Source organism: Podarcis vaucheri, assembly GCF_965113315.1.
Source record: "Podarcis vaucheri genome assembly, chromosome: 1".
NCBI lineage: Eukaryota > Metazoa > Chordata > Lepidosauria > Squamata > Lacertidae > Podarcis > Podarcis vaucheri.
In genome coordinates this window covers 105279943-105292663 of record NC_138759.1, presented here as the reverse complement: position 1 = coordinate 105292663, position 12721 = coordinate 105279943, and the positions used below count along the sequence as shown (strand labels likewise).

General features: G+C 37.7%; 1 protein-coding gene across 2 annotated transcripts in view; it reads right to left on the bottom strand.

Moving 5' to 3' along the window:
- KIF5C (kinesin family member 5C) overlaps window positions 1-12721 on the bottom strand; it is an 80964-nt gene that overhangs the window by 29822 nt on the left and 38421 nt on the right. For both annotated transcript variants that reach the window (XM_082197976.1, XM_082197975.1), the window contains exons 5-11: window positions 9162-9210; window positions 7045-7100; window positions 5597-5684; window positions 4653-4777; window positions 4049-4153; window positions 3516-3664; window positions 2084-2232 (exon numbers count right to left, since the gene is read on the bottom strand). In XM_082197976.1, coding sequence (XP_082054102.1) covers window positions 2084-2232; window positions 3516-3664; window positions 4049-4153; window positions 4653-4777; window positions 5597-5684; window positions 7045-7100; window positions 9162-9210 — 721 coding nt within the window. The remainder of the gene's footprint in view (window positions 1-2083; window positions 2233-3515; window positions 3665-4048; window positions 4154-4652; window positions 4778-5596; window positions 5685-7044; window positions 7101-9161; window positions 9211-12721) is intronic.

The following is a 12721-nucleotide window of genomic DNA, read 5'->3' as shown; positions in this document are numbered from 1 at the left end:
TATCACTGTAAGTGTCTTGGATACAAATGCTTTCAAAGGAAAGAGGAGAACCGGGTTTAATTAAGCACAAACAGTCTCAGAATTTTTTCCAGTGTGTGCTTTCTGCTACTAAAGAAAATAAGCTGCTTATCATTTTCACAAGTTTATACAGTGGCGATCAGTAGAATGCCTTGTGGGGGGGATGGCTGCTTCCAATGTTAGTTTTTTAAATGGTAGAAGTGTAAAGCAAAGCTGTGTCCCTGTGGTGGAATAATAATAATAATAATAATAATAATAATAATAATAATAATAATAATAATAATAATATTGTTGTCAGGGGCTGTAGCTCCCATTAGTCCCAGCCACCATGGCCAGGGCTGTTGGGAATAGTAGCAAAACAAAATTTGGAGAGCCATACATTCCCCATCTCTGGTATATATTTGCAAATGTCATTATCTTTTGCCCTTTAAGCTTTCCCTGCCTATCCAAGATGTGTGCAGATGGTGGTGGCTACTCAGCAGTGAGGGGGAAAGCTCCCTGTTCATGCTTGAAAATAATTTACTGCTACATTGTCCTGGCAAAATTAACCTTAGCTCCTGGTATATGTAATTTCATTTTTGCCTGTCATATGGCAGCACTGTGGCTGGGAAAACCCAGCCAGATGGGTGGGTATAATAAAACAAAAAGAATTTTTTTCCCCTTCACAACTGAGTAACACACAACCAATATTCACATATCTGGGTTATAGGGGGGAAAAGAACTCTTTTGCAATTGAAGCCCTTCTCCCTCAACAACACATTGTATGCTACTATGGAGGCTAGCAACATCAGACAAAATAAAAATAATAATGTATCTATAATATTTACAACATACAAACAATGCTTTTAGGGGGAAAGTTGTGATTTCAGATTTATTGTTGCTAAGACTAGTATTGCTCTTTTAAGTAGAGAAGCATTTGCTTCTTCTGAATTATCAATCTGTAGTTCCAATAGTTTTCTGCCCGACAGAGAAAAACATATAAGCAGAATGACGGCATGGTGGTGAATAAAATAAAACTCATCAAGGGCAGTATCCAAGGGGAGAAAGTGCAAGGACTTTAAGCTACACAATAGAGTTTCCCTGCCCTCAGATTTGGGGTTGTTGTGTGAGGAGATGAAGGGTACAATGCAAAGCTTAAAGTTCTTGAGCTAGTGGGACCATTCAGTTGGATACCACCCCAAGTATTTAAATTCCTACAATTGGAGTTCATTCATTAAAACCTGAACCATATGTTATCATACCTGCATGGAATTGTGGCATTATTTAACCATTCTGTAGACTCTCATTTCATTTCTCGGTTAGATTGCTATCCTAACTCCACTTACCAGGGAGTAAGTCCCACTCATTTCAATAGAATTAATGAGCAGACAAGTGTGTTAAGGTTACTCAAATTCAACTGTTTTCAATAGGACTTACTTCTCAATTAATAGTTTCAGAATTTTAAGTAAAGAGTGCAACAGCACAATGTTCCATTTAGAATTTTCCTTCCTCTCAATTGCAAGTCTATTGATGAGCAATCTCTGTGAATAATCCCATCCCTACAACATGTACACATTATCATTTTAAAGTTGGGTGTGACAGCTAGTAGCCTAAGGAAACAGGGCATAATTTGTAAATATTTCCTGCTTAGATCCCATACCCTCCAACATTCTGCCTGAAAATACAGACATTCTGTTAATATTCTAGTCAGTTAAACCAGGGCTTCCTTTTTCAGACAACAAGAGAACTCTGATGTAAAAGCAAGCCAGGATTCTCCACACTATACAAGAGGAGGAGGAGAGGGAAGACCACAGGGTAGGACTGTGTGGGCCTAATGTTGGTTCCCAGCTTTATAAACCATGGTTTATGAAGCCAGCAATGTGACGTCCTGAACCAGGCCCATGTTTAGGGGTGAACTGAAGTTGAATAGGTCTGTGCAGACAAACAGAAGAACATGATTCATCATTGTAACAGAGCCTTAACAGACAGTAAAGTGTATCATAATTTATTTTATTGCAACTATTTGGCTTCTTTAGTTTAATACCTTAACAGCTGCCTAATAATTGACAACAGAGTTATTTCTCACCATTTCTCCACCTGTTCAGTTCCATCTCCAGATGCTGGATAACATTCTTCAATGTCTTGTTTTTTTCCTTCTCCTTCTCATATTTTTTCTTCCATTCTTCAGCAGTCAGCTCAAGATTCACAGAGACTGTATTCTTGATGGTCTTTGCTCTGTACAGAAATACAACAACTTACCAAACAAGCACTGACATTAATCTTATTAACTTCTCTGTGGTCTGAAAGTTGTAATACTATACACACTTAGCTGGAAGTAAATTCAACTGAACTCAATGGAATGTACTTCTGGGTAGATATGTACAGGCTTGCATTGCAAAAGAATAAATACAAACAGCAGCAAATGTAGAATCTTTCTCCTGGAAAATGAAATATGAATATTTCTTTTGCATCCTTTACAGCAGGGTGAGCCACGTAAGTCTTTATTTCTGGATAACTGGTTTGTACTTCCTTCTTGAAGTTTTCCTCAGAGTCTCTCTTTTCCCACCGGTCTCAGCTGGCATTTCTGTTTTTAATAAGAGAAATGACAGACTCTATTCTGCTGATACCAAATTGCACAGTTTTTCTTTTTTCTCTCCCACCGCCTTTAAACAACCCCAGCATAGCAAGACTTAAATGTACTCATTTGATTCCAGTTTTATGGCTGACACACACATCCCTGAATTCATTATTTATGTAGCATCTATCATAGCTCTCATTAGCCAAGGCTATACCACACTATGTTAGCTCAGTCTGCTGCAAAATGGATATGACTTCCAAACGAAAATCCCATCCTTTTTAAAAAAGCTAATACAAAAAGAAAGATCCAGTCAACAAACAAGAAAAGACAAGTGTGATGGAGACTACGCGGCCTGAATTCTGTGCATCTGAGCAATAATCTGTCACATCTGAGCTCTTTACAACCATCTTTCCCCTCTGCCCTATACCAAAACCTTTGGATACAAATACTACTAAGCTTCCAGTAGCACTACTGGGGTTTAAAGATCAGAAGTGAAGCCTTCTGAAAGGCTTTTTTAATATGTCCAGTTACATTCACTTATCTAATCTGCACATTTACTGTGAGGAAAGCTATGCACATTATCCACATCAACGCAGTCACTGGAAGATCAATAGAGCCACATCAGGCTATGAGCCAGCAAAGCACCGATGCAGAAAATTAAGCACAAAGCAAGTTCTTTTGCTGCATATGCAATTTTATTCTTGAGTGCCTTATCATGGAACTACTGCAATATCATTGTTGTCTGCTGACAGAAGATGCCAAGTCTAACCCCAGCAATGTTTTCTTATCCAGCCATAATTGGCTGGCCTCACTTCTGCCCATAACTCAGCTTCCATTCTTCTGATGAAGGCATTTGCTAGATTAAAGAGCCTTTGTCAGAGGAGGGACACAGCTGGATCCAACCCATAATCTCTCCCAAGAGACAGGTGCACCTGCTCACCTCTGCCCAAACATTAGAGTAGACTTGGTTTCTGCTTCATTGAAGATGGATGGGGAGCAACAGATGACAATGGTGGTTCTACAGTTTCCACCTAAGGAGTCCTGAAGAATCCTGGTCATCTTGCTGTCTCGATATGGGACATGTGTTTTCTAATTAAGAAGGATGATACAGCATCAGAACACACACAATTGCTTAAAAGGGATGATAATAAGTAAAAAGTAAGTCAACCTAGAATATGTAAAACTGTTTTCATATTGCTAAGGCAGGTTCATATAATTTCTAACAGATTGCCATCTGATCCGTCACTAGTTAAATATGGAACTAAAAGACCCTGCAGTAAAAAACCAAAACAAAACCAAAACCAACTTTTTGCCAGCTGGCAAAGTGGGGGTGGGTGGGAAGGGAATATATACCTTTTCTCCTCTGATTTTAACGTGGAGATCTATTATTAATTTGCCCTAAGAGGTAGAAAACTGGGGGAAGTAACCAAGCCATCAAACGGTCACTATTTTTAAAAAGTACAAATTACTTACAGTTCCTTCTGCTAGTGCTGAGATCACATTGCCCAAAGCAGACAAAGACTTGTTAATATTTTTGGCTTCATCAAGAACAGAGCCCTCTGCACCCGTTTTGCTGACCTGCCAGAGAGTAGATATTGCTCAGTGAGCTCAAATTCTGATCATTGCAAAATAAGAAAAAGGTGCAACACTTGAAAGTAGCTTTACCCCATCTTGCCTGAGCCAGAGAAGTTATCAGTTTGCAAAGCTACAAAATTTTCATAACACTTGTAACAGTTATTTTCTTTGCTAATCATATATAAACACAACACACAAGTTGTTTTTTTCAATTAAAAAAAAACACCTTTATTTCACTTATATTCAAATTTCCCTTGTAGACCTTAAAGCAGCTTTCATATGAAATCTCAGTGACCATTCTGGCCCTTTATAGAGGCAGATTTGCTTAGCTGCAACAGAATGGTGTCCTCTACTTCCAGATCATTCTCTGGTCCCTCTTGTATACAAGATAACCATGCAGTGACTTCAAAAGGACTAGTTAGGATTTGAAATAAAGCTACTACCATCATGCACCACTAACATATCAATAATGTTATGTAGAGTAATAAGGTACTTCTGTTACCTTTTCACTCCCAGCCAAGTCTACCAAATAAAGCTTCCCACTGAGTTTTTTTTCAGTTTCAACATTCTCTTGTTTGATATTAATTAGGAAGATGCTATGACTTCTAGAACTGTGTTCATTCATGTCTACGAAAAAGAAAATTCGGTGAGGTGTTATATAAAATACTATGCATCTCTTCAAAAACCTGTTTTGTCGTGAGGGTTGTTATTAATAACTAATGAGCTAAAACAAGCCAATAAGAAGCCCTCCAAGTTAAAACAATTTGTGACCACAAGAGAAAGTAAACAAAAGTCTGCTCCCACCAGCCACACTGTGCTACATATGGGAGCGTTGTAATCTCCCATTACACTGAGCACATTTTTTTAAAAAACCCACAAAGTTTAATGGTGGCTAAATTTCACTCATTGTATTAGAGGCTTTATGACTATGCTAGGCAACATAATGGTTGCTCTTTGCATTAAATCTGAGCAACATTGTTTGCCTTATAGTTCACAAAAACAACTGCCACATATTTGCAAACACTTGAGTTTGGCTAAATTTTACACAAGTTATAAATGAGAATACTCATGGTTGCTAAATTACACATAAAGTTACAGGATTTTTATTTTTTTTAAAAAAACCTATCATTTATCAACAACAAGGTAGGAATTCATTCGGTATATTGTAAATTTAAAGACCTAAAATATTATCTCTCGTGAAAATATCAATCATAATTTTCAAAATGCCTTTCAAGTTACAAAAATAGTAATATATTTTACCATTATGCATTAGGAACTCCAGCATAAGAAAGCTGAGTAAAATCAAAGAGACTAATCACATACTAATTGTACCTTTTTTGCATTATAGCAGGCAGTGAGGCAACAACATTGACCGGAACTTTAGCATGGTGTTGGTTGCAGTTAGTTAAAACCTAATTACAGGGTTAGCAGTAAATAAATGCTTACTTGTAACAGCTACATGGCGGTTTGTTTTCCCCTCATCAATTACATCCATAACTTCTTCAGGACTAGAGACAAACCTTTCTGTGCAGCCCTAGAAATTCAAATTCAGCACTTGTCAGATAAAGAGAATTTGTACCAATAGTCAATATACTTGGCCCAAATCAAGGCCAAAATTCTGTCCTCAAATTTATGTTGGACACAACCATAGAAAACATACCGGATAACAACAGAAGAGCAGTTTCTACAGTGCAATTTAATACGCAGTTCCAGAAGGCTAACAGACCGAGTTCTGAATAATAAAGATTGAAAAAGACCTTTACTTCCCTGACACCTAGAACATGAACCTAAAAACACCATTCCCTTCTATGAATATTGAGAATAAAATACTTCCTTCTAGTGTCTTCCATATTTATTAAATATTAATATTAAATGCAAATGTTTCATTTCAATAGGATGACTAACAAAACGAAACCATTTAAAAGGGAGGAAAATGAAGCAAAAATTGCAAAGTCCATTAATATTTCAGAAAAGCATTGCTTGAATTTTTATGGTTAGAATTCTCGGTTGATGAGAAATTATTCCCTTCCATTCTCTAGTGTAAGAGAGGCTTACTGAAGTACTGTTAAAGATAACATTCAGAGCAGCACAAGGGAAAAAAATGTTTCTAAGTAATTGAATCTGAATATCCACTGTAACACAAAAAAACAGCAAATTATTTTGTGACAATTGCTTGGGGGATGTGTGTGTGTTTGTATGTGTATGAGAAAAGTTGTCGAAATTTACCTACACAAGGTCTTTTCTCAGGAAATAAAAAAAATCCACTGGGAACATAAATTATTGCAGTCTTTTTTATTTTACCATATTTTGAAGGGTTCATTTAGGTGGCTGGTATTTAAATGAGTCACATTCTGAATAGACCAATAGACGTATTAAGTAAGTCATGACTTAGCTGAATACCACCTAGAATTTCTTATCCATTGATTTTCTTTTTGGTAATATGTATGTTTTGTTGGCTCCAGTAGTTAAATAATGGTATGACTGCTTTTATGGCCTCGATTCTATACATGGGGTTGTGCCCCAAGTTGCTGCTCCACTCACATCACAGACTTTCACTTCCATAACAGAACTCATCTCCGCCTAAGCTCACCCCATGCAGCCTCAGAATCTGCTCCAAAGGGTTGGGGAATTCTCTGGAGCAGATCTGGCAAGGGAGGGGTGCAGGAAGAGGAGAGAAAGCTGCTTGCACTGTATTGGAATCATCTATGTATTCTGTAATTTTCTTATTTAGTGCTAACCACAGTTTTTGTCAAGCTATCTTGATGGTCTCTGAAGAAAGGCAGCATGCAAATTTTAAAAATAAAGCACATTCATGTGATCACACAAACCATTTTCAATCATTAGACCAGAACAATTTCTAAAGGTTTTTCTGTATCTAAAGGAATGTTTTTTACCTTGACATACGGAACTCTGTTCTTGTCTTCATGAACTGCAAGGTTTGTCTTTGAAACTAAAAGGGGGGGAAATCATCAAGAATCACTGATGAAGAAAGTGCACAAATTTGATGAGCCACAAGAATAATCTGAATAAAACAAGCAGATCCTTCCATGGAGGAAAGCAGCAATTTAATCTACACAAAAGTTAGCCACATGGTGTACTTAAGAGTATACAATGCCATTGCTTAGTTCTACATTAAACGACAAGACAGGAGATTCATCTAAACTCCCCAAAAAAGCAATGCTGACACGCATACTTTACTCTGGCTTGCTCATGAAAAGCATACATCACAAAAAGGTTGGAAGCTTTGATGTATGTCTGCAGTGCAATTTCTCCCAAATGGTTTAACCAAGATAAAAACTACTTGGTCAATGCACAAAATCATCTTAAAAACTAGAAGTGACCAGATTCAGGACCAAAGTGATAATGGTGCCACTTCAGCCCAGTTCACAGGTCACATTTTCATTCCAGCAAACTACGTTCCCATCATCATATGCTTTGCAGAAGACTTCTCGTTTGTTCTATGGCCTTTTAAATGTGTTTGTGGAAGGGGGGTTGCTGGTTTGTTTTTGTTTTATTATGCATTTTGTGTTTTCATTCTGTATTTTTATGTTGGGGACCACCCACCCTGTAATCTTTGGATGAAGGGTGGTATACAAATTTTAATTAATAAATAAATTCTTAAACCAAAGCTCACCATGACTCTGAAACCAGGCAACAATATATAGTCATGGTTTGCAATCCTGGTTTGTAGAAAATGGTCAACTTGTATGTTCCCCCTTCAGGTGTTCCCATTGTTGTTTGTTGTTGTTGTTGTTGTGTTGTATTGTATTGTATTGTATTGTACTGTACTGTAGGTTTTCAGTTTTGTTTGTTACATATACATACTGTATTTGTTATTTTGTAAATTGCTTGGAGAATGTGAAATAAATAAAAGTGTCATGGCAAAGAAAGCTCGTGACAGAATGAGCTTGCTGTTTGCTCCCAGTCCAACAAACTATAACCACATGCACTAGGCCTTACTGTACAAAGTACTTCAAACCAAAATATTAAGGATGCTTAAACTGTTTCATCTCTTTTATTTTTCAAAGCTCTCTGGCTTGTTAAATATACACAGGTATAACATGATTCTCAATTCATAAGATTTCTTTTTTTAAAAACGAAAACAAAACATTAAGAGCATTCCCAGCAATTTTTTTTTTTTTTAAGTATGAAAAATAGTGGGAAATTATTGCTTCAACCACTATTAAGACCAGGAAAAGGGAACCCAACAACCCTTGAAAGCCCAGGAAGTCTGGTGGGAAGGGGACATGGGTGCAAACTCTGCTCTCCGGTCTGAAATTGTAAGACAGTTTCCCACCTGTTATATGTCATCTGCCCCCGTTCTCTTCCTGTAAGTAGTGCTTTGTTTACAGAAGTCTAAATATTGGGCAATTGACTACAGTCTCTGGGCATTAAAAAAACTGGATATGGACAACCCAACCAGCCTTTGCTTCTGGATGTGCTTCTGGAAGTACTTCTATAGTACAGTTTATCTTTTAATCAGTGATGCCTTAATGAACTACATAAAGATGGCTAGCCTGCAGCCCTCCAGATGTTGTTTAACTAACTACAAGTCCTATCATTTCTGACCACTGCACCATGTTGGCTTAAGATGGTCTCTCAGCCTCACTCACCTCACAGAGTGTGTGTTGTGGGGGAGGAAGGGAAACGAGATTGTTAGCTGCTTTGAGACTCCTTAGGGTAGTGATAAAGCGGGATATCAAATCCAAACTCTTCTTCTCTTCTCTAATAGAACTTGTAGCCAGCAACTTTTGGCGCACCAAAAGTTTAGTTCCGCACCCTCCACTTTAAATGGGTGATATAGTCTTATAACCCAAATTTTATGGGAAAACAGTCTTATCAGGCCTTAATGTCTGCACTGTATGAATATTACTCCAGGAAATGCACACATCCAAATGTCCAGGGTTCAGTCCTTGACCTGAAAACCATTTTATTTTTAAAGATAAAATATACTCATTATGGTAATTACAGCTACAGTAAAAAAGAGAGAGAGAGATGCTGCTTTACTTACCATCCAGCAAATCCCTTATTTTGTCCAAGTAAATCTCAAAGTAGGAAACCTAAAAAAATGAAACACACTAATTTAACAAGTTTTCAAAAACCTCTATCAATTTGGGTTCTTGCAAAAAGGTCAAATTGAAGGAATGGGTTTCTTCCTTCAAACCCATTCCTTCAAAATCTGTTGCAAACAACCATTTTATGCTGTCTAGGCATACTACGTTTGTTGTGTATTCTCTGCCAGGGTTGGATTTACTTATTACATTTTTATTTGTATTGTGTAAAAGCTGAAACAAGAATCAAAGAATATTTGCACAATCCACAGGCTAGCTAAACGGGGGGGGGGTGTGGTGTGTAAATGGATTACTTGAAGAACTACTGAAACCACTTCTAATTATTTGGGGTGGAACAAGGAATTAAGAAAGTAAAATCCAAGGATACTGAGAGGATATATCAAAGAATAACAGACTTAGGAGATAAATAAATCCCAGTAATTTCAATGGAAATGAAAGGTATTTAGGATTAACTAACGGTAGGGCGAAAGCACGGGTTAATTAAAACAGACTCCATGAGTGGCAAATTATTAGAACAGAGTGTTTATACCTTAAAAGTGGACTGATGGGGTTAAAAAAAATATCTTCGTAGGGCTGAAAATTCACTTGATTCAGTTCTAAAAGAATTTCCTTCAGGCAATGCATGAAAAGGTGGCTTCCATACTAGCATAGTTATGGTATATAGTCCAGAAGAGCTACTGAACTTACTTGTAAAAATTCATCACACAGCACTCTAATTTCAGTGTCACAAAACTTGTAAACTAATATAGCCATTCCACTGCATGCCACAACACATTATCTCTAACTGGATCTTCTTATATGTCTCCTCATACATATTTCTTTCCCTTCTCATCTTTTTCTAATATGACAGAAACAATGGATAGCTGTTTTCTTGTAAGCAAGTGGCACTGATTTTGTCTTACTTTCTCAGCTTGCTAAGGAACAAATATGTACAACTTCCCATTTGTTTCCCAAGCAACCATAACATGAATCAGTCACTTATGCTTATTAAACTAAATACAAACATGCTCCATCTTAATATTTGACTGGGTATTAAGCAACATCTGAGAGCTTTTGTTTGCTTGTTTCCATCATTAAATATTAAATATTTGATGCTGGACTCTCAGAACATGAGCTACTCTCAGAACATGAGCTACAGTAAGAGCTGTTCGACAGTGGAATTTGCTGCCAAGGAGTGTGGTGGAGTCTCCTACTTTGGAGGTCTTTAAGCAGAGGCTTGACAACCATATGTCAGGAGTGCTCTGATGGTGTTTCCTGCTTGGCAGGGGGTTGGACTCGATGGCCCTTGTGGTCTCTTCCAACTCTATGATTCTATGATTCTATGATTCTATGATTCTACTCAGGCAGAACACTTTTGCTATTGATGTAATGATGGCTTTAATTGACTAGTTCTCACTGCTCACTGAAGCCAGACTACAAAGTAGCCTTATTGCATTAAAAGAAAAAAACCATGCTTACCAATACTGACAAGCACCATAGTGACTAACTTCTAAGCTAACCCAGTTTTAATTGAGGAGAGGGGCTGAGGACTGGGTACATTTGAAGTGTTGACAAAATTTTTAATCACCCCTGGGGCAACATGACCATTTTGCTTGCACTTCATTCATTTCTTCTTCTTTTTTTCTGCCACCAGGCGTATACCAGGAGTACAAAGGTGATAAATTACTGAAATCAAAGGTTCTCTCTCTCTCTCTCTCTCTCTCTCTCTCTCTCTCTCTCTCACACACACACACACACACACACACACACCACTATCGATATGAAAGCTGAGCATTTCTATATGAAGATGCTCCACTATCCTTTTGAATTTTACAACTGTATTCTAGATTTACATTGATTCAGGTGTTTGTTGATATAAAACATAGCTTATTTCCCCTTCTTGGCAGCCCTGATAGCTTGACTTAGAGGGAACTCACTCTGCAGAATCTGAAATCAACAGGGATTTTTATTCGAGTAATTAAAGAAGGAAGGGTACTTTTTGAAGAAAGTACCACCTGACCTAAATCATCCTCACATAACTCTGAATAACGCTCCGTTTACATTTATACCAGAGCTACAAATCAAACTTTTTCCTTCAAAAAAAGATCACTATTCTTACAAAAATAATAGTAAGTAAAATAAGATACTTTGCTTATTTTGTTTCCCTTGAGAGGGTGCTCAGGACATACTTCCACAAGGAAACAGTGGGAGAAAAGACACCCAAATATGGGGCATACTGAATGGTAGAGCTAAGCCTATAATCATCATTCTATTTACCTCCAATGTTCAACATGCGCTGAATTTTTTTAAAAAATCCCCCCTCTCTCTCTGTTGTGTATGTGGAGTGCATTTTGCCCATGTCTCAGTTAAAAATAAGCATGTCTCTGCAAGACTCAACATTTTAATAGAAACATTCTAATGCTTGAGCAAGCTTTGACAGTAGCAATATTTTATCAGAAAGCCATGTAGCTGTTTGATGGAATTCCCCTCTCCATGTCCAGAATGCCTGCCATTTCCAAACGGCACCTCTCTTGCTTAATCAGCTTGCACAATTTGTTCAGTGCCATTCAAATACATTTGCTGTCACAGCAGTACAAAACAGTAGTTGAGCAGGCTAATTTTAAGTATTCATCTTCTCCTTTTTTTGTGTGCACTCACGAAGGGAAGAAAAACTATTTCCTTAGATGTCCAACGTTAGACAATGACTGAAGAGATCTTATATTCAAATTTTGCAGGGTTTTTTTAAATTCCAAAAGAGATCTAAACTCTAGTCAATCACCTCAATCCAAGAAGGACTATCCACATAAACAAGTAAAGCTCTGTGTTATTAGAGAAGAATATGACCAATGTGGTGATTTAAAACGACAACACAACACTATATGCAGCACCTGGGGAGTGATGGTGCCAACTATTGAGTGGTAGGTGCATGCAAGATCTTTGCAAGCAGCAGTGATGTGCATCACCTGCGTCTGCAAGAATCTATAGCTTGGAACAGATGGAGTCTGGTATGCTAGCAAGCTGGGTGTTGTTAGCATTAATCAGGGTTTGCAAACCAACTTCTAGCCCTGGTTGAAAAGCAAACTTTGTTTAGCATTAACTATAGTAAACATGAACATAATGTTGCAGTTAATGAGGAAAGGTCGAGGGCAGGGAGCACACACCAAATCTCCTAACCATCTCCTTAAAAGAAGGTTGACACTGCCAGCTTTGTCAAATGGAATGGGAGAGGAAAAATATGCCCCTGAGTATGTGAGTTTAACCAACACCCAAATTGTGTGCACCAAGATTGATGTATCAGGCAAATCACCCATTGGGGGTGTGATAATTAAATCAAGGTATCCATTTGGAGAACAAGGAACCCTCTTGAAAGAGAGGGAACCTTTTTCTCCCAAGCAAAGATGACCTGGACCAGAATCGATCAAATCTGGATTACTAGTGGAATGGCTCCGAAGATTAAGAAGGTAGAAATCTGCCCAAAAACCTGCTCCGACCATAACGCCGTGAAGATGGAAATGAAACT